At 40.1% G+C, this 18,429-nt stretch overlaps 1 protein-coding gene across 1 annotated transcript; it reads right to left on the bottom strand.

The window, feature by feature from the left end:
• Nucleotides 1-1,972: 1,972 nt before the first annotated feature.
• On the bottom strand, nucleotides 1,973-18,112 carry LOC131846155 (raf homolog serine/threonine-protein kinase Raf). The gene is made up of 11 exons (XM_059195393.1): nucleotides 17,498-18,112; nucleotides 14,005-14,196; nucleotides 12,870-12,994; nucleotides 10,684-10,807; nucleotides 10,012-10,327; nucleotides 8,599-8,711; nucleotides 7,147-7,367; nucleotides 6,876-6,967; nucleotides 5,021-5,211; nucleotides 3,443-3,759; nucleotides 1,973-2,240 (listed from the first exon to the last, which is right to left on the bottom strand). The coding sequence occupies exons 1-11, from the start codon at nucleotides 18,074-18,076 to the stop codon at nucleotides 2,210-2,212; spliced, it is 2,301 nt and encodes a 766-aa protein (XP_059051376.1). The 5' UTR covers nucleotides 18,077-18,112; the 3' UTR covers nucleotides 1,973-2,209.
• Between the last annotated feature and the right edge of the window lie 317 nt (nucleotides 18,113-18,429).

The following is an 18,429-nucleotide window of genomic DNA, read 5'->3' as shown; positions in this document are numbered from 1 at the left end:
CTATGACTCTCGAGTATTTTTATACCACAAAGAGAAAACTGTTAATAGTGCAAATAAGCAATTTTTTCGTGTCTATTAATATATTTTTCTTTTACTACGATGGTGTCAATGAAGCATACGCACTATCTGATGGTATACGGTTACCGTAGCCTATGAACGCCTGAAACACCAGGAAGGTCTCGTACCACCTCAGTTATATATACAGTAATGCTTTATATTATATATATATATTTCTGTATTTTTATCATTCTCCTTTTGTTACTTTACACATTTAACTTCATCTTCCCAATACCACCATTACTTCATAAATACTTCTAGCAATGAAATCCTTGTCTCGAATATAAATATAGATATTTTCCTTTCAAAACTGGTCCAGTTCCGGAGACAATTAAATATCCACCGTAAAGAGACAAATTACATTTATACATATTGGATCAATTTTTTTCTTTAATACAAATAAAATTCTGTTAACATGATAATTCATTGAATTACGTAGTTATATATTGTTTTCTATTTAGTTTACTGTTCAATATATAACCTTACGTATATTGAATGCGTCTATATAATTTATCTTTAAGGCATATATAGTGTTGGATTACAATCCAGTTTTGTACCAAACTACATTCTTATATTGATTGTAATCTGTTTTGTATGATAATAAATAAATAAATAAATTGGCAATATCGAGTTCTGTTTCCGATATATCCTAAATTTGAAAGAAATTAAATCAAATTACCATAAAACATTGATCGACCCATATAGCATAAACAAAACGAATATCAAGAAATAATAACTAGCAATGATTTAGTTATATACAATTAAAATCTTAAAGTAAAATTTCTATCTCCAAAACAAAAAACGGTAAAATCATTATGGTTTGTATATTAACAATGATGCAGTAACAATTTTGTAGTTTTACGATATATTCGATTTCACTTTTAACAAAATTTTAAAGGAAATCCCATAAATATGAATCGACAAAACCGATTCACAATTGATGAAATCCGCGAACCTATTACAACTGGAATGTTTCCTCACTTTCTCACGAATTAGGAAAATCGCGTGAAACAAACGGACAAAGCATTTCAATAGCTAAAATAGGTATTATATATTAGACTAGCTGCTCCCGCGACTTCGTCCGCGTAGAGTTTAACTTTATTTTTCTAAAATAGAAGTAGCCTAAGTTACTCCTTATTACATCAGCTACCTGCCAATAAAAGTCCCGTCAAAATCGTTCCAGCCATTTCAGAGATTAGCCAGAACAAACAGGCAGATAGACAAAAATTGTAAAAAATATTATTTCGCGTAGTACATGTAGTAAAAAACGGTTATTTCAATATTACAAACAGACACTCCAATTTTATTTATATGTATAGATAAGAAGAAAATAGTAGATTGTGATTTCTGTGACCGATATTAGTAGAGTAGAAAAAATTGTGTCCAACTTTTAGATTTTTGTTTTCCACGCAAAACTCATATGCTCAATTTACACTCAGCCCAAGTGGGCAGGGAAGTGAGCACGGAAGTGAGCAGCGCGAGAGTGGAAACACTTCCCATGCCATTGGCGCTGCCACTCGCGCTGACCGGCGCTCCCTCGATTGTCGGTTTTTCGTGCGCGAGTCAAAGGACTGGCAGCGCGAGTGGCAGCGTGTTTTTACATTCAGCCCTCTCGCTCAGTTGTCGCCCGGCAACATTTCCAGCAGCGCGAGTGGCAGGGGAAGCGGCTGAATGTAAACGCAGCAACAGACTCCCACACGGCATGTTCTATATGCAGCACCATAATTACAGCGAGCGGAGTTTCAATAGAATTCGTTTTCATACCCATTTGTTCATAAAAAACTCGGATATGAAACTGTTTTGTCCTATTCTTACGAGCTATCTCCTTAATTCGAAAGTAGGTGACAAAACATAACAGGCGATAAGCGTGTCTGTCTTTTAATTAAATTAATAAAGAGGATAATAACATCCGCAAACAAGAAATAAATATATTGCCTTTCTGTGAAAGAGCAAACTTTTTTTATCAAACGTATGTTACAAGTCCAATTAGAATAAAATAAGGAGAGATAGAGACCGACTAAAGTGAACGGGAGCCTCTCGGTGAAGCGAGAGGTGTGCGGTCGGTCTGCGGGCGACGTGCGAGCGACGAGCGGTCGATCAGCGGGCGAAGGGCGGGCGACGCGGTGGGCTAGTCGTAGCCCTTCAGTAAGCCCTAGGGATGCCGTTGGTTCGGTACAGGGATGCTGTAATGTAAATATTTTTTTCGATTAGAATTTTATAACCAATCGTCGGTTAAATAGAAAAATTACACTATTCAAAATATACATTTTTTTACAAATCAAGCATTAAAGTTTTTAAAATTATTTAAATCCTTTTTTCTTTTAAAGTTTTAAATTTACATAGTATTATATATCGTTTTAAAAGTATTTAAATAATGATTAAGACGGCGTGGTTAATTGACTTATATAAGAGGAGGCAATTCTATCTTCTAATTGAGAAAAATGTCTTTTTTCTATTGCGTGGATACCTATCGGATACATCTTGGGAGATCTTGGCTGGGTACTTTAGTAGTTAGCAAAAAGCCCTAAATGAGAAGTTAAATGCGGAGAATAGAGTCCAACATACAATAAACAAATAAATAAATAACCGCCAATAATTAACACAGCGCCATCTACTCCAACGGTAAGCAGAGCTTGTGTTATGGGTATTAAACAACTGATATAATTACTTACATTATTTTTGCAAATAAATACAGAGAAAAGATCCAGGCCGATACAAACGTCATACTTATGAATACAAATGTTTGCACCGTGCGAGGAATCGAACCCGCGACCATCGGAAGTAAAGCGGTATGCTTAAACGGTAGATCACCGAGACCGTATAATAAAATCATCAGGTAAGTTGTGAGCTAGTTACATAATAAAATACCATCCTGATCATTTAGATCATCATGTGTTTTTTAGAAACTTTTTGCCATGCACAACCACACTGTGGAATCACCTTCCAGCAATGGTATTTCCGAACCGATACGATATTGAAACCTTTAAGAAAAGAGCTCACTCTTTCTTAAAAGGTCGGCAATGTACTTGCAATTTCCCTAGTGTCACGGGTGCTCATGGGCGGCGGTAATCATTTGCTTTTGCAATAGCATATGCTGGACTACCAGCATATGCTATTGCAAAGGCAAATGATTAAATTCTCCCAAGTTTGAATTAAAAAAATAATCTGCATTATTGTAAACATGTATAATATTAATTTGAAAAGAATACGAGCTGAGTTTCTTGCCTGTTCTTCTTATCTCGAAATCATTCCGAACTGACGGTAGATTTTACATATCGTAATAGACCTACATGAATAAAAATATTTAGAATTTTTGAATTGATACCGCCGTCCAAGAGCTCCCGCAACACTAGGGAAAGTGCTATATTAAAAGAACAGCACTTACCCGTAAAACGCTGGGAAGCTGGTGTCGGTGTTGAAGTGGAAGTTGACTGGCGTCTTGGGCGAGGCGCAGGTGTAGGCGAGGTAGTCGTCGGAGGCGTGCAGGTGTCGGCTGAGCGTGGGCTCGGAGGCGCTGCGGGTGATCTTGGGCATCGCGCGCAGCATGCTCTCCAGCGACGTCAGGATCTGACGGAACTGCGGGCGCTGCTCGCGGTCGAACTTGGTGCAGTCGTCCGACAGACGCTTCAGGGCCTGCGGGGCGTCCGCACGCAGCCGCCGCGCGTCCGGACGCAGCAGGCCGCGCCCCACCAGCCACAGGATCTGAAACGTACGCACCACGACCATGACACACACACACACACACACACACACACAGCCGCCGCGTCCGGACGCAGCAGGCCGCGCCCCACCAGCCACAGGATCTGAAACGTACGCACCACGACCATGACACACACACACACACACACACACACAGCCGCCGCGTCCGGACGCAGCAGGCCGCGCCCCACCAGCCACAGGATCTGAAACGTACGCACCACGACCATGACACACACACACACACACACACACACACACACAGCCGCCGCGTCCGGACGCAGCAGGCCGCGCCCCACCAGCCACAGGATCTGAAACGTACGCACCACGACCATGACACACACACACACACACACACACACACAGCCGCCGCGTCCGGACGCAGCACACACACACACACACACACAGGCCGCGCCCCACCAGCCACAGGATCTGAAACGTACGCACCACGACCATGACACACACACACACACACACACACACACACAGCCGCCGCGTCCGGACGCAGCAGGCCGCGCCCCACCAGCCACAGGATCTGAAACGTACGCACCACGACCATGACACACACACACACACACACACACACAGCCGCCGCGTCCGGACGCAGCAGGCCGCGCCCCACCAGCCACAGGATCTGAAACGTACGCACCACGACCATGACACACACACACACACACACACACACACACAGCCGCCGCGTCCGGACGCAGCAGGCCGCGCCCCACCAGCCACAGGATCTGAAACGTACGCACCACGACCATGACACACACACACACACACACACACACACAGCCGCCGCGTCCGGACGCAGCAGGCCGCGCCCCACCAGCCACAGGATCTGAAACGTACGCACCACGACCATGACACACACACACACGGCAGCTGTAACACAAACACAGCATCTGTAACGCACGCACACAGTCTGTAACACACACACATACACACACATTTGTGCGTGTAAGAGCGTACATGTAAAGGCAACTAAAGTAGACATAGAGAACGACACGCGCTGCCTCTTTCTCTCTCTCTCTTTATATATCTATATTAATAATTTAAAAGCCACACTCTTGTCGGTGGAGTTCTTGCCAATTTCCATCATCCTTCTTATACGACGCGACTTCAATTTCGTCTTACTTTGTAGTTGCTCAGTATAAGTATGTCGTATGCAATGAGTGAGACGGAAATATGAGTGCGTTCATGCTCGCACCGAAATGATTAATATAACCTGCGTATGTGATGCTACAGCGTGATATATTGATATGCATACCTGGTCTTTATTATTGAGATGCGCGTATGGCAGCTCGCCGGCCATCAGCTCGTAGAGCACGATGCCGTACGCGTACACGTCGGAGCGGAACGTGTAGGGCGCGGGCTCGTCCATCCGGATCACCTCCGGGGCCATCCACAGGATGGAACCCGTCGGCTGCTGCCACACCACGCCGCCCGCAGTTGATGTGTCTGCGGATACACTCATGCTACAACTCTGACGTTCCACTGTATGATTAGTCTTCAGGAATGATAAGATAGGGGTGTAATGTGACAACGTGATGATCTTGCTATTTTATGGGCTATTATTTATGTTAAGGCCTCCCCTGAAAATCAGCGCTGTAGATTTAAATGCTGAGCGGAGTCCTTTTTAGTAAAAATTTTATCGTAGCATATTAGTTACAATTGTTTTATTGTGCTGGTCTGGCTGTGTTTAATTAGGGTTTCTTTAAAGTTTACCTACTATGTTCAATGCACAGATTCAATATTCTTAATGCTACAGGAAAAAGTCTGTTCAACCTCCATCCACCTGGGGATGGCCGAGGTGCTCGCCTTGTGGGAGGCAGCGCCCAATTAAATGTTCTCGTAGGCATGCGCGTGTACCCACACGCTTCCTCAATTGAGTAGGGCGAAATAGGTCGCCCTAACAACGAAATGGGACCTGCCTTACAAAAATCTGTTCAACCTCCATCCCCCACTGAGACCGAGGTGCTCGCTTTGTGGAAGGCATCGCCCAATCAAATGTTTCCGTAGGTATGCACGTGTACCCATACGCTTCCACAATTGAGTAGGACGAAATAGGTCGCCCTAACAACGAAATGAGACCTGCCTTACAAAATTCTGTTCAACCTCCATTCCCCACTGTGGCCGAGATGCTCGCCTTGTGGAAGGCAGCGCCTAATCAAATGTTCCCGTAGGCATGCGCGTGTACCCACACGCTTCCACAATTGAGTAGGACGAAATAGGTCGCCCTAACAACGAAATGAGACCTGCCTTACAAAATTCTGTTCAACCTCCATTCCCCACTGTGGCCGAGATGCTCGCCTTGTGGAAGGCAGCGCCTAATCAAATGTTCCCGTAGGCATGCGCGTGTACCCACACGCTTCCTCAATTGAGTAGGGCGGAATAGGTCGCCCTAACAACGAAATGGGACCTGCCTTACAAAATTCTGTTCAACCTTCATTACCCACTGTGGCCGAGATGCTCGCCTTGTGGGAGGCAGCGCCCAATTAAATGTTCCCGTAGGCATGCGCGTGTACCCACACGCTTCCTCAATTGAGTAGGGCGGAATAGGTCGCCCTAACAACGAAATGGGACCTGCCTTACAAAATTCTGTTCAACCTTCATTACCCACTGTGGCCGAGATGCTCGCCTTGTGGGAGGCAGCGCCCAATTAAATGTTCCCGTAGGCATGCGCGTGTACCCACACGCTTCCTCAATTGAGTAGGGTGAAATAGGTCGCTCTAACAACGAAATGGGACCTGCCTTACAAAATTCTGTTCAACCTCCATTCCCCACTGTGGCCGAGATGCTCGCCTTGTGGAAGGCAGCGCCCAATCAAATGTTCTCGTAGGCATACGCGTGTACCCACACGCTTCCACAATTGAGTAGGGCGAAATAGGTTGCCCTAACAACGAGATGGGACCTGCTTTACATCTATAGGGCGGGCTAACACCGCCGGAGCTGCAGTAGTTATGGTAACTCGTACCCCCGGCAAAGTGTAAGTGATTTTTTTGTAGTTAACAATCAGGTGGGGGTGGTCTTTTGAAGATTTTTCTATACGATAAAAAACAGACAACCTCAGTGGGGACAGCTAGTTGTTCATAAAATGTATGCAAATAAGCAATGCAACTCACCTGACCATCGCACCTTCGCCGTCGCCAGTCCAAAGTCTCCAATTTTGACGGACCAGTCGTCTCTCAGGAAAATATTATTTGACTTTAGATCTCTGCAACATTAAGATAAATACATATAGAAAAATATGTAGCCTAATAGGCACATAAAGACAAAATATGATTTGTTTGATTACAAAAAATTACAGCAAGATGTTATTTAACAGTTTCTCTCAATTATAGCTACTCTCATTACCTCAGATCGGAAAAACTAACTAATAAAAAACCAGTTAACCTGTGTATAATATTCTTGGCGTGTAAGTAGTCCATTCCCTGCGCGGTCTGCCGCGCCACGTCAATCAGGTAGAGCATGGGGAACGGCGTCTCGAGCACGTGCAGGTGTTGGTACAGAGACGAGCCCTCGCACCACTGCGTCACGATCGCCAGCGACGGCTTCGACACGCACCCCATGAACAGCAGAATGTTCGAGTGCCGCGTCTTGCGGAGCACGGCCACCTGTTTCATGTTATTTATTTATTACTAGCTGTACCCGCGACTTCGTCTATGATATAGAACCGTTGATCTAACATCGATCACTTTTTATTGTAATACTAGCTTTTTCCCGCGGCTTCGCTCGCGTTAATTTATCCTCTTAGGGGTTATTAAAATCGTTGCTTAGCGGATGCCTACGTCATAACATCTACCTGAATGCCAAATTTCAGCCCGATCCGTCCAGTGGTTTAGGCTGTGCGTTGATAGATCACTATGTCAGTCAAAAACTGTTTATTTGGGTCTTCCGCCAGTAACTTTAAAAACTGCTAAGATTAATTTGTATTTTTTCATATCAATGTAAAACATGGTACTTTCGACCAAAGAGATAATAGTCATTTTACAATCATAATTAATTATTACAAACAGCACGTACCATGAAAAACGCGTGAATGCGTGAGCTGGCGGCGCGCCCGCAATTTCTCGTTAACTTTCATTACATCTTTGTAAACATACAAGAATAACCATGTAGGTCATTCTTTCCTGCGTGAAAGCCGATACCACAGAACTCGTACGTGAAAAACTATTGTTAACAGTCGATGTTGTGGTGAGACCAATACAAACAACTTTCTTTAGTCGTACAGAGTGATCGTGGCTTTCATGATGGTGTCTCTTCGTTGTCCTCTTTGGCGACAGAGATGCAATCCTTGCAATTTATCTGGTACAGTTTCTGGTTGTACGTGCCTTGTGGCTTGTGTAGCCGTTTTTATAGGGGAGAGAAACTCAAAGCAGTTGGGGGGAGGGGTTTGTTAGTAATGTGGACTCCTGATCCCATTGCTAGCAATGTACCATGTCAGGTCGGTCCACGCGGTTCCCCCTGGAAACCATCGTGATGAATTCCCGGTGAATTTGTCACGTTGGGCTACTTCTCTTTTTAATATACATAGTCTATGAGGAGGATTAGAGGATATGATAAGAGGATTGTTAGTAATGTGGACAGATGACCCCATCGCTGACAATGTACCATTCTCACCCCTGGAAACTATCATGATAAATTCCTGGTGAATTTGTCACTATGGGCTAACTGGTCTGACCTCATCATGCTCATCTTATCATCCTCCACTGGTGCCCCGCCAGCGTAAACCGTTAGCGCAGCGGGTACACCATTCCATTATCATCCACTAATAAAAAAAACCCCGAGCAGTTCCGGGGAGTTCTTTAAAAAAATTAGATATTATAATATTTAGTAGCGACAAACCTCGTTTTTGAATGCCTGCAGCTGTGCGGGCGTGGGCGTTTTGACGTTGAGTGTTTTGACTGCGACGGGCCCGTGCCAGTGCGCCTTGTACACTGTTCCGAAACTGCCCGACCCTGCACCGACAAATATTACCAATTAAAGTCTTGATCGATTCAAATGGGGATTGAAATTACAAATTCAAATTCAAAAATCAGTTATTCATGTAGGACATTTTAGCCGCTTACGACGGCCTGAGCCGAGGTTCGAACCCTTAACGGTGCCCTCAGACTAAAGTCCTTCAGACGTGAGTTGGCCTTCAGCCGCTCCATAAGTCCTTCTATGGGTTTGGAGTGTGATCTGCACTCGCCTCCTATAGTCCGATGAAGCTGTAAAGCTCAGCTGCGGGCAACAGCATTAGAGTAGTCCGAAAGAAAAACCGATTAAGGATATTTTTACAGCTATTACTTTGCTGTACTTAGAGGATTTTAAATTAGTATTTGTTCAAAATCTACCCTGTATCATCGTAAGCACAGATTATTATATTAGAGTCCGTTAGTTTCTGTTCCCGCGCTTTTACTTCCCCTCCCTTACCCAGTACTGAACTGACCGTACAGCGGCCTTGACGCGCGCGCGCATTGTGTTGTGAATTAAAATAAATTAGAATTGTGTTAAACCTACTGTGAAACTGGAAAGCTAGCGAAGATATCTTCGAGACCCTGAAGCCCAAGAAATCCGCAGAACCATACAGGTACGTGACAGACGTTTCCACACATATTTTTCCCTATATATATATATATATAGTACTTTCCCTAAAATTTTGGTAGCAGAGAATATTTTCCCTAACAGTATTCTAATGGGAAGCCGCTGAGATGGGGCTTGTTATAAAGTGGGTGCCATTTGATCCCGTGATTCTGACATATGGCGTTGGATGAGAGACATCTTGGAGTTTTTCGTGAGTAGGTGTCACACATTAACTGTTTGCCTGCCACGCAGACGACATTGTAAAATGTCGCTTGCATGGATCATACCACCAGGTACCCAATCGTACCTATTTCAGGTAATCGCAGGAGCCAGAAATAGAAATAATCTTTATTTAAATAAAGTTAATGTAAGCACTTTTGAATAGACATATTTTTCATTCCACCACGCAATCAGAATACAAGAAGAATGAGCAAGAAAAGTGTTGAACTTTTAAATAAATGTAGTTTAGAATTACATTTTTAATCATTTACTTGAACATCACCTGAAAACGCACTGTACAAACCCACTTAGAAATAATATTTATTCAAATAAATTTAATTTAATATTTTTTTTATATATATATTTTGTTCTATCAATAAATCAGAACATAGACTCATCAACGAGGAAGAATCTTAGGTTTCGTTATATAGAGATGAATTATCTGTGAGTGTACTACATTAAGCGATACGTTACCTATCCTGGCGCCGATGAGTATCTCGTCGGCGTGTATGACCCAGTCGTCGTAGCTCTCGCGCGGCGACAGCGCGTTCTTCCAGGACTCGTCTGCGGAGCGCGCGCGGGGGCGGCGCGGCCGCAGCGTGCCGGTGGGGGAGGCCTGCGTGCTCTGGCTGTGCGCCGCGCCCCCCGCACCCCCCGCCCCCGCCGCGCCCTCCGCGCCCCCGGCGACGCCCGCGCCCCCCGCCCCCGCCCCCGCGCCCGCCGCACTCGCCGCCGCCGCCGCCGCGCTCTGTGACGACAGGTAGTTGGACGACTGCGGCGAGCTGGTGCACTAGCGATGCGGAGAAGCGATCGAATATAAACAATAGTTTAACTCAATTTTCATATTCTGTGAAATAAATTGTTTTTATAGTCGTTTCGACAGGTTTTTAGGGCGAGAATTGTTACTAAGAGAGGGCTCACATTAGCAGGTCGGTCTACAACCTGAAAACCTGACCTGAATTCTTGGTTGAGTTTACCACGATGGGCTGACGTCTGGTATACTCTTTTTATCTTTTGCTATCACCCTGCCTACATATACCAGTAGCACACCATTCTACGCTCATCCATATAACTAAATCCTAAATATCTTATTACGCTAATTCACATCAACAAAATATCAAATTCCTGTAATAACAGCGATCATACCTGACTCTGGTTGTACTTCCGTTGGTGTTCGGCGAGCGTCATGGGCCGCTGCACCATGTTGATACACACGTTCGGCGCCGAGTTGGACCGGTCCTGCTGGTTCAGTGAACGAGGGTGCTGTTGCCTAGTAGGGTATTGAGGTACAATTATAAAATTTTAAACCAAAAGCGAACAATGTTTTGTTAAATATTATTAATGTTTACATAGTATGAAATGAAATTACTTTCTCCGTCTATTCGCTTACATCTAGCTGCATATTTTAAAACTACAATTACGCCTGCGTTAAAATCCGTTGCGTAGTTTTAAACTAGCGATAATTTAGCAATAGATAGAGTGATTCAAGAGAAAGGTTTATATGTATAATACACTAGCTGACCCGCACAACTTCGTCTGCATTTCATTTCCCCACCTTTTGCAATATTTTTCATTGCAGCTCTGCTCCTATTGGTCGTGGCGTAATGTTATATAGCTTGAAAGCCTTCCTCGACAACAGGACTATCCAACCCAAAAAGAATTTTTATCTCTTATATTTTAATCTCTTCAGCTTTATAGTATATAAGTATAAGTATAGATATACACCAGTCCGAAGCAGTGATGGTGGTTAGAACACCACTTAATTTTCGATGTTCGCAGGTTCGATTCCGCGTACGTTGCCAACATTCAAGAGCAATTTTGGTAAGTCTAATTTAACTAATTTAAAGCCGAAATTAATGTATTCCCTGAATGATTGCTCTTATGCATGATATTAAGAAGGTTCCCTCTTTATATTTGATGTCTCGTTCTCATACATGGGTGGAATGACATGAACAAAAACGGTAAGTGTTAATAACACAAGTCAATGTGCCTTATTAGGATATTGCCAGTTATTGCGTTTGATCAAAGCCAGTCCAGAAGCAACCGTCAGTAATATTCACCAGTGAACATCATAGTACTTGATCTTTGCTGGCGACAGACCCCTGCTGGCGCGACGGGGTCATGTCATTTGATTAGTTCAGATTTATTGTTTTATATCATTACATAGTATAAAACAAAGTCGCTGTCGCTGTCTGTCCCTATGTATGCTTAAATATTTAAAACTACGCAACGGATTTTGAAGCGTCTTTCTTTTAACAGATAGAGTGATTCTAGGAGAAGGTTTATTATATATAATACATGTACATTAGTGTGAAGCCGGGGTGGATAGCTAGTGTTCTTTATAACAATGACTAAGTGACACCTATCTTTATAAATTCAAAGGTTTTTTTTAATTAAGAATAATAATTTATTAGGACTGTTACAATTACATTTCATAAAATAAAACAATCATTATCCAAAGCGGCACAACGAGGTTGCGTGCCCAAGATACGTTCCCTTTTTGAATCTTTATTGCCTTATTTTTTTTTTAATTACATTAATTATTGACCCCTGTCTTTAGACATTCTGATATTTCATTTGATTTAGGATAATGCTTTATCAACACTGTTAAGGAACTTCAATAAAATCATTATTTGCCAAGCAGTTTTGAGTGAAAATATATTTTAAAATATAATTATGTAATGAATAGTATAGTATATAAAGTACTACGGAAGACATACAACAGTGAATCATAATTATATAGTTTGTTGTGAAGTGAAGTTTGTGAGTTTCTTCAGTTCTTCTCAATTGGATTTATATACTGAACTGGACGATAGGGAAAAACGTTCATAAGCGGCTAAAATGTCCTACGTGAATAAATGGTTTTTGAATTTGAATTACTAACTTGCTCTGCTCATTCCTGTTCATCATGTGGTGATAGCCAAAGTGCGGGGGGAAGTGCAGGATCCCAGCTAAAATGTCCTACGTGAATAAATGATTTTTGAATTTGAATTACTAACTTGTTCTGCTCATTCCTGTTCATCATGTGGTGATAGCCAAAGTGCGGGGGGAAGTGCAGGATCCCAGCTAAAACGTCCTACGTAAATAAATGGTTTTTGAATTTGAATGACTAACTTGTTCTGCTCATTCCTGTTCATCATGTGGTGATAGCCAAAGTGCGGGGGGAAGTGCAGGATCCCAGCTAAAATGTCCTACGTGAATAAATGGTTTTTGAATTTGAATGACTAACTTGTTCTGCTCATTCCTGTTCATCATGTGGTGATAGCCAAAGTGCAGGATCCCAGCTAAAATGTCCTACGTGAATAAATGGTTTTTGAATTTGAATGACTAACTTGTTCTGCTCATTCCTGTTCATCATGTGGTGATAGCCAAAGTGCGGGGGGAAGTGTAGAATCCCAGCCTGCGTCTCTGGGTTCTGAGCGAGCAGCGCTGCGTAGTACGTATCCGTCATTCGCACCTATAAAAATTACAAGACTTTTGTAAGCCATAGACGATTTATGAGGAAAAGAGAAGACAATGGCTGCTACCAATTGTGATTTCACACCAAATTTGATTGACTTTCCGATTGTAAAGTATATGATTTGAACAATTGACTTCTTATCTGATTGGACACATTATAACAATACTCCTGGACAATTCACACATGACATCTAGTCTCAAGGTAAGCAGTCTATGTTATGGGTACTAGAGAACTGATGAAACACTTGATACATTAGTTTTTGTAAATAAATCTAATATATAAAATTCTCGTGCCACAGGTTTCGTTTTTATACTCCTCCGAAATTATATGTATATTCAGTATATCTGAGGATAGGTTTATAAGTTATTTTTATACCAATACGTATAAAGGGTAGCACGCCAAAAAAATTTTTTTTATTTTTTCTATAAGTTTTTTTTTTATTATGTGGCATTAAAAATACATACATCCTTTAATTTACACGCTTCTACTACCAACCCCTATTTTTTAATAGCCATATTTATTTATATAGCAAAACAACATTTGCGGGGACAGCAAGTACATAATATACATAGAAAACATCCAGACAGATATAAACAATCATACTCCGAAACACAAATGTTTGCATCGCGCGACAAATTAAAGCCGTAAATTGGAAGTAAAGGCGTATGCTAAACAGCTAGCACTGAGGCCGTCAAGAACTACGGCTTCACTGTTCTTGGGGGCCGTTCAAGTATTATTACAATTATTTACACCCCCCCCCCATCCCCCTTGTCAGCAACAAAGAAACATTTTTCAATTAATGTATTGTTTTTTTAGCAAAGACAATGTGAGGGTTGCCATTCGTGTAAAGAAGTAAATAACTACCGATGAAGTAAGCATCATCTAGACTCTAGGAGTCTAGATTCTAGACCCCCCCCCTCCCCTAGCGATTATAGATATAGATAGATTCTAGACCCCCCGGCCCCTTGTATGGGGAATTCTGCTTGTTATATTTTTACAGTTGTTACCTGATGACAAATGCTAGGCACTTTATCCGCACACCGCTGGTGGAACTTGAAGTTGCACTGCGAGCAGTAGAAGCCATTGAACAGCAGCCGTCTGCAGCACTCGCAGAAGGCGAGCGTGAAGAACGTCTTTCTTGTGTACTGGTGCGATATGTGTGACATTATTGGCAGCTTGTCCAATGTTCGTACTGTTACCTGCAATTATTTATTATACCATTTATTACAGGACGGGTTATAAATGTCGAAACTTGACAGATGAAATGGCGCTGGGTTGGGCACACGTTAAGTGGAAAGGATAAATGACACAAGATCATAACTACTTGGTATCCAAGATAAGGACAAGGGAAAAGAGAATGACCAAATATAAGATGGGAAGATTGTATAATTAAAACAGCAGGGAAACTATGGACCAGAATCACTTGAGATAGAACAGGATAGAAAAGAGCATCCTCTTCCTTCCTCAAAAGAGAATGCCTTTGCTTGGAAGTAAGCAGATGACCAAGAAATATTAAATATAGTATAAACAGAAAAAATAATACTCTGAAATAAAGGCTATAACAATAATTATTATTATTATTATTACAATATATTATTTGCCATGTAGAACTAACCGATGAGAAGATATGAATACTGCAATAAGTCCATAATGTTGTTGCGATGACCATGTTGACAATGGTGTCATTGAAAACTGTACATATTATTACAACTTTGGTACATTTGGTGATGTGTTCTTAATTATGACTACATTGTAAATAATATGGATATATAAATAGATAGCCAAAATCTTTATTGCCAACAATGACAAATTACCAAGAATACACAAAATATGAAAAAAGAAACAAAGTTGGCAATAAGATCTACTTCAGCTGGTACTGATGCACAACCTCAATTAGTTACAATTAGTAAGGATGTTTCAAATATATAATAGTAATTTTACCATGACGAAAACTATTTGCAAATACCTATAGGAAGGTTTTTTTTTTATAGAGGGTGATAATGGAATGGTGCCCGTGCTAACGGTTTACGCTGGCGGGGCACCAGTGGAGGATGATTAAGCTATAAGATTATAGATGAGGTGGAAAGATGATATACTTTGTGGTGGGGTTCAAATGGACCACATTAGCCCAAAATAGAATAAAGTGGTGAAGATCGAAAGAGAACTACACCAAAAAAAGGATTAAGAAGAAGATTTGTACCATGAAATTTTGATGAATGATCACAGTTTCTTAAACATCAATTCTTAATACAGTTACACTACTATTATTATATCATTTCTTTATACAAATTAACAAATTTCAATGTATTTTTTTAAACTGATTAAAGAGTTATGCCAAAGTCCCCAAATAATTTAGCCAGTAGTTTGTATAGTGGTCTAAAGTGAAATTATTGGTTTTGGGATATGACTCATAATTAGTAGGATCGTTTGTGCCGGTTCTGGTGGCCTTTCCATTCCTGATGATATATAGCATTCTAAAATTTTGGGTTCTCCAGAGACCCAACACCGATCACTCCTATGGTGCAACCTAAGCGCTGTGCTCAACTCACACCATCCAAAATAGCCTACCTACTTTGCATTGTAGCTGGGACCGATCTGCAAAATGATGGCTCCCAAGTTTTGGAACACTATATCTTGGGAAGACAAAAGTTAAACCCCCAAAACTGGTAGTTAGAAAAATGATTCTAATAATTATGAATTTTAGTCCAAAAGAAATAATTTCCCTGCATGGTCTGCAGTCCAGTCCAGTGTCTTTTAAATGTTTTATATTAATTTATTATTTAATATTTTTTTATAGTTAACTGTAGACCTCAAATCTATCATTAACTTTATTATTACCATATACACATACAAATTTTGTTAGACATTTATTACCATGTTACAAATTTTCCATTAATTTATTAACAAACAGTGATATCAAAATATAAACATTACTAAATCCCATTCTCTATATCTATTCTAATTTTCCACCATTGTATGCATTGTTCTGTTCAGTTACTAACACTGATTAGACTATTTGCTTTTGCAATAGCATATGCTGGTGGTCATTCTATTCTCCCAAATTTAAATTTAAACATGCATCTGTATTGTAAACATGTCCTTTTATTTTATTTTAGTCAGTTCTTCTCATCTCGGAATAATTCCCAACTGATGGTAGATTTAACATATAATAAGAGTCTGTAATAGACCTACATGAAAAAAGATATTTTGAATTTGCATGTGTATAAATATGTTTTAGATAAAATACATCATCTATAACATATAAATATCCAGATTCTTGATGAAAAAACATAATATGGGTTGGCTTTACATAGTTTAGTTCTCCATTTTCTGAATCAGGAACTCCTTTTATCAAGATTTTATTATTACCTAAACTGAGTTTGAGATTTTTTCTCTGAAGATTTTATCAAGCTGAATTTGTGTGTTTGTGGATGCCACATTGGATGCTGTTCTTAACCATTAATGTGGAAATCTATGTGTATAACTACACATAGATTTATCTTAATTAAATTTGATGTGAAAATAAATTATATTCAATAGAATATACTTTAATTCAGCATACAGTTAGGAAAAGATATAGTCAATATATTTACACCTAGTGTTTAAGGGTCCTTTGGCTATAGTAGTCAATTATCATCGGAAAGGAACTTATTTATGTTTGTTTGCCAATGACCTAGTATTGAAAATAAATAAAGAAAATAGATATAAATACAGTAATTAGAATGCACTTAAATTACCTTTTATCCAATGATATTGCTGATAAAATACAGAAGTCATATAGAAAGAATATTTATTCAAATATCTATATATATAAAAATTAATTGCTGTTCGTTAGTCTGACTAAACCTCGAGAACAGCTGAACCGATTTGGCTAATTTTAGTCTTGAAATATTCATGAAGATGATAAAATATGAAGAAATTGCATGTAAACTAGTAAAAACAACAATTTTATTTTTTCATACAAACTGCTGATACCTTTCAAACAGGGTGTTCTGAAGTTTATTGACATATTTAATTTTGAGGCGAACAGAGTTCGCAGGACCAGCTAATATTTAATATGAAAAATTTTTAATACTCTATTTTTTACTTATTCTACAATTCATTCAGAAAGCATACTCAAAACAAGAAAATACAAGAAACTAGTGTAGATTGTTGTATAATTGAATGAATAAAAAATAAAAAATGCCTTGAATTATTATTATAAATATTAATTGCAAAGTTGATACCCATTATTCAAATGATTATATTACTACATATTTCAGTAATTGTTATTGTATTGTATATCATAGAATGTTCATATGTATAGGAGCAGATTAAAATTGTAAAGGAAAATTAAAACCGACAAAATACATAGTGATAACAATACTAATAACAACTATTAAAACAAATTGTTTATGGTATAGGTATACTATAATACTTAGATATAATAATACACAAGAAATTCTTCCCAAATGTGTAACTGTAAATTGTAAACATAAACAAAAAATATTTGGAACTAACCTCCTCTGCATCAATCATTGTAATATCCATTTCCCATGGTATCACTTGGTTATTGCCTGTCCTCACCACTTCACACATTTCACACGTCAGGTTGCGGAGTTTCAGCGCCTTGGAGAGCGCTTCCCGCAACGTCACACCCTCCTTGACCTGCACACTGGTGCGCTGCTGGTTCGGCAGGTGCGCTCTGAGGAACACCTTCGGTTGACGTGTAAGCGTATCGTATTTTTTAGAATCATCCTGCAATGAACACTCTTCACTTCTGTCCGGCGATTCAGACTGCAATAACTCACGCAGAGTCCGCTCCCTAAGCTCTAAATTATGTAACTTCGAAGTTAATTCCTGATATTCCGAAAGATAAAGCGACGGAGGATGTTGGAAACCAGCGAATTTTGCATTCAAAGCATCAATGTTTTCACGAGTCACGTTAATAATACTTTGAATGTTCCTAATTTCATATGTAGGATCCGCTACATCATCACTATCAGTGGATGTCGACATATTATCACTATTGAGAGATAACGCAGGAATATTTCCATTAATTTTTCTTGAACAATTTTCTTTCTCTCTAGTAACTGCCATTTCTTTTCCTACTTAATTTTTTATTTTTCTTTTCTCCAATCTCCTCGCGCAGACAGTAATTATTGCCATAGCTGAAATAAATAAATGAAGGAAATCATCCAAACACATTAAAAAATAGAATGTCTGCCTGTCACAAGACTGACAGTTAATATTATCTGTGTAAAGTTCCAGGTGGCGTAGACCGAGAAACATGAAAGACTAAATTATGAATCCGTTCAACACAAGTAGAGAAGGTACAGAAATTAGTGTCCTTAAAAGACTACTTTGGTAAAAAACAAAAAATCGAATATCATCTCATTCAATCTATATAATATCTATACAGTTTGTGATCTATTGTTGAGAATCGAATCATT

This window comes from Achroia grisella, unplaced genomic scaffold (genome assembly GCF_030625045.1).
Source record: "Achroia grisella isolate CSIRO2021 unplaced genomic scaffold, CSIRO_AGI_Agris_v1 utg503, whole genome shotgun sequence".
Taxonomy (NCBI): domain Eukaryota; kingdom Metazoa; phylum Arthropoda; class Insecta; order Lepidoptera; family Pyralidae; genus Achroia; species Achroia grisella.
Note: the sequence above shows the minus strand (reverse complement) of the source record. Positions and strands in the feature narration are given on the sequence as shown.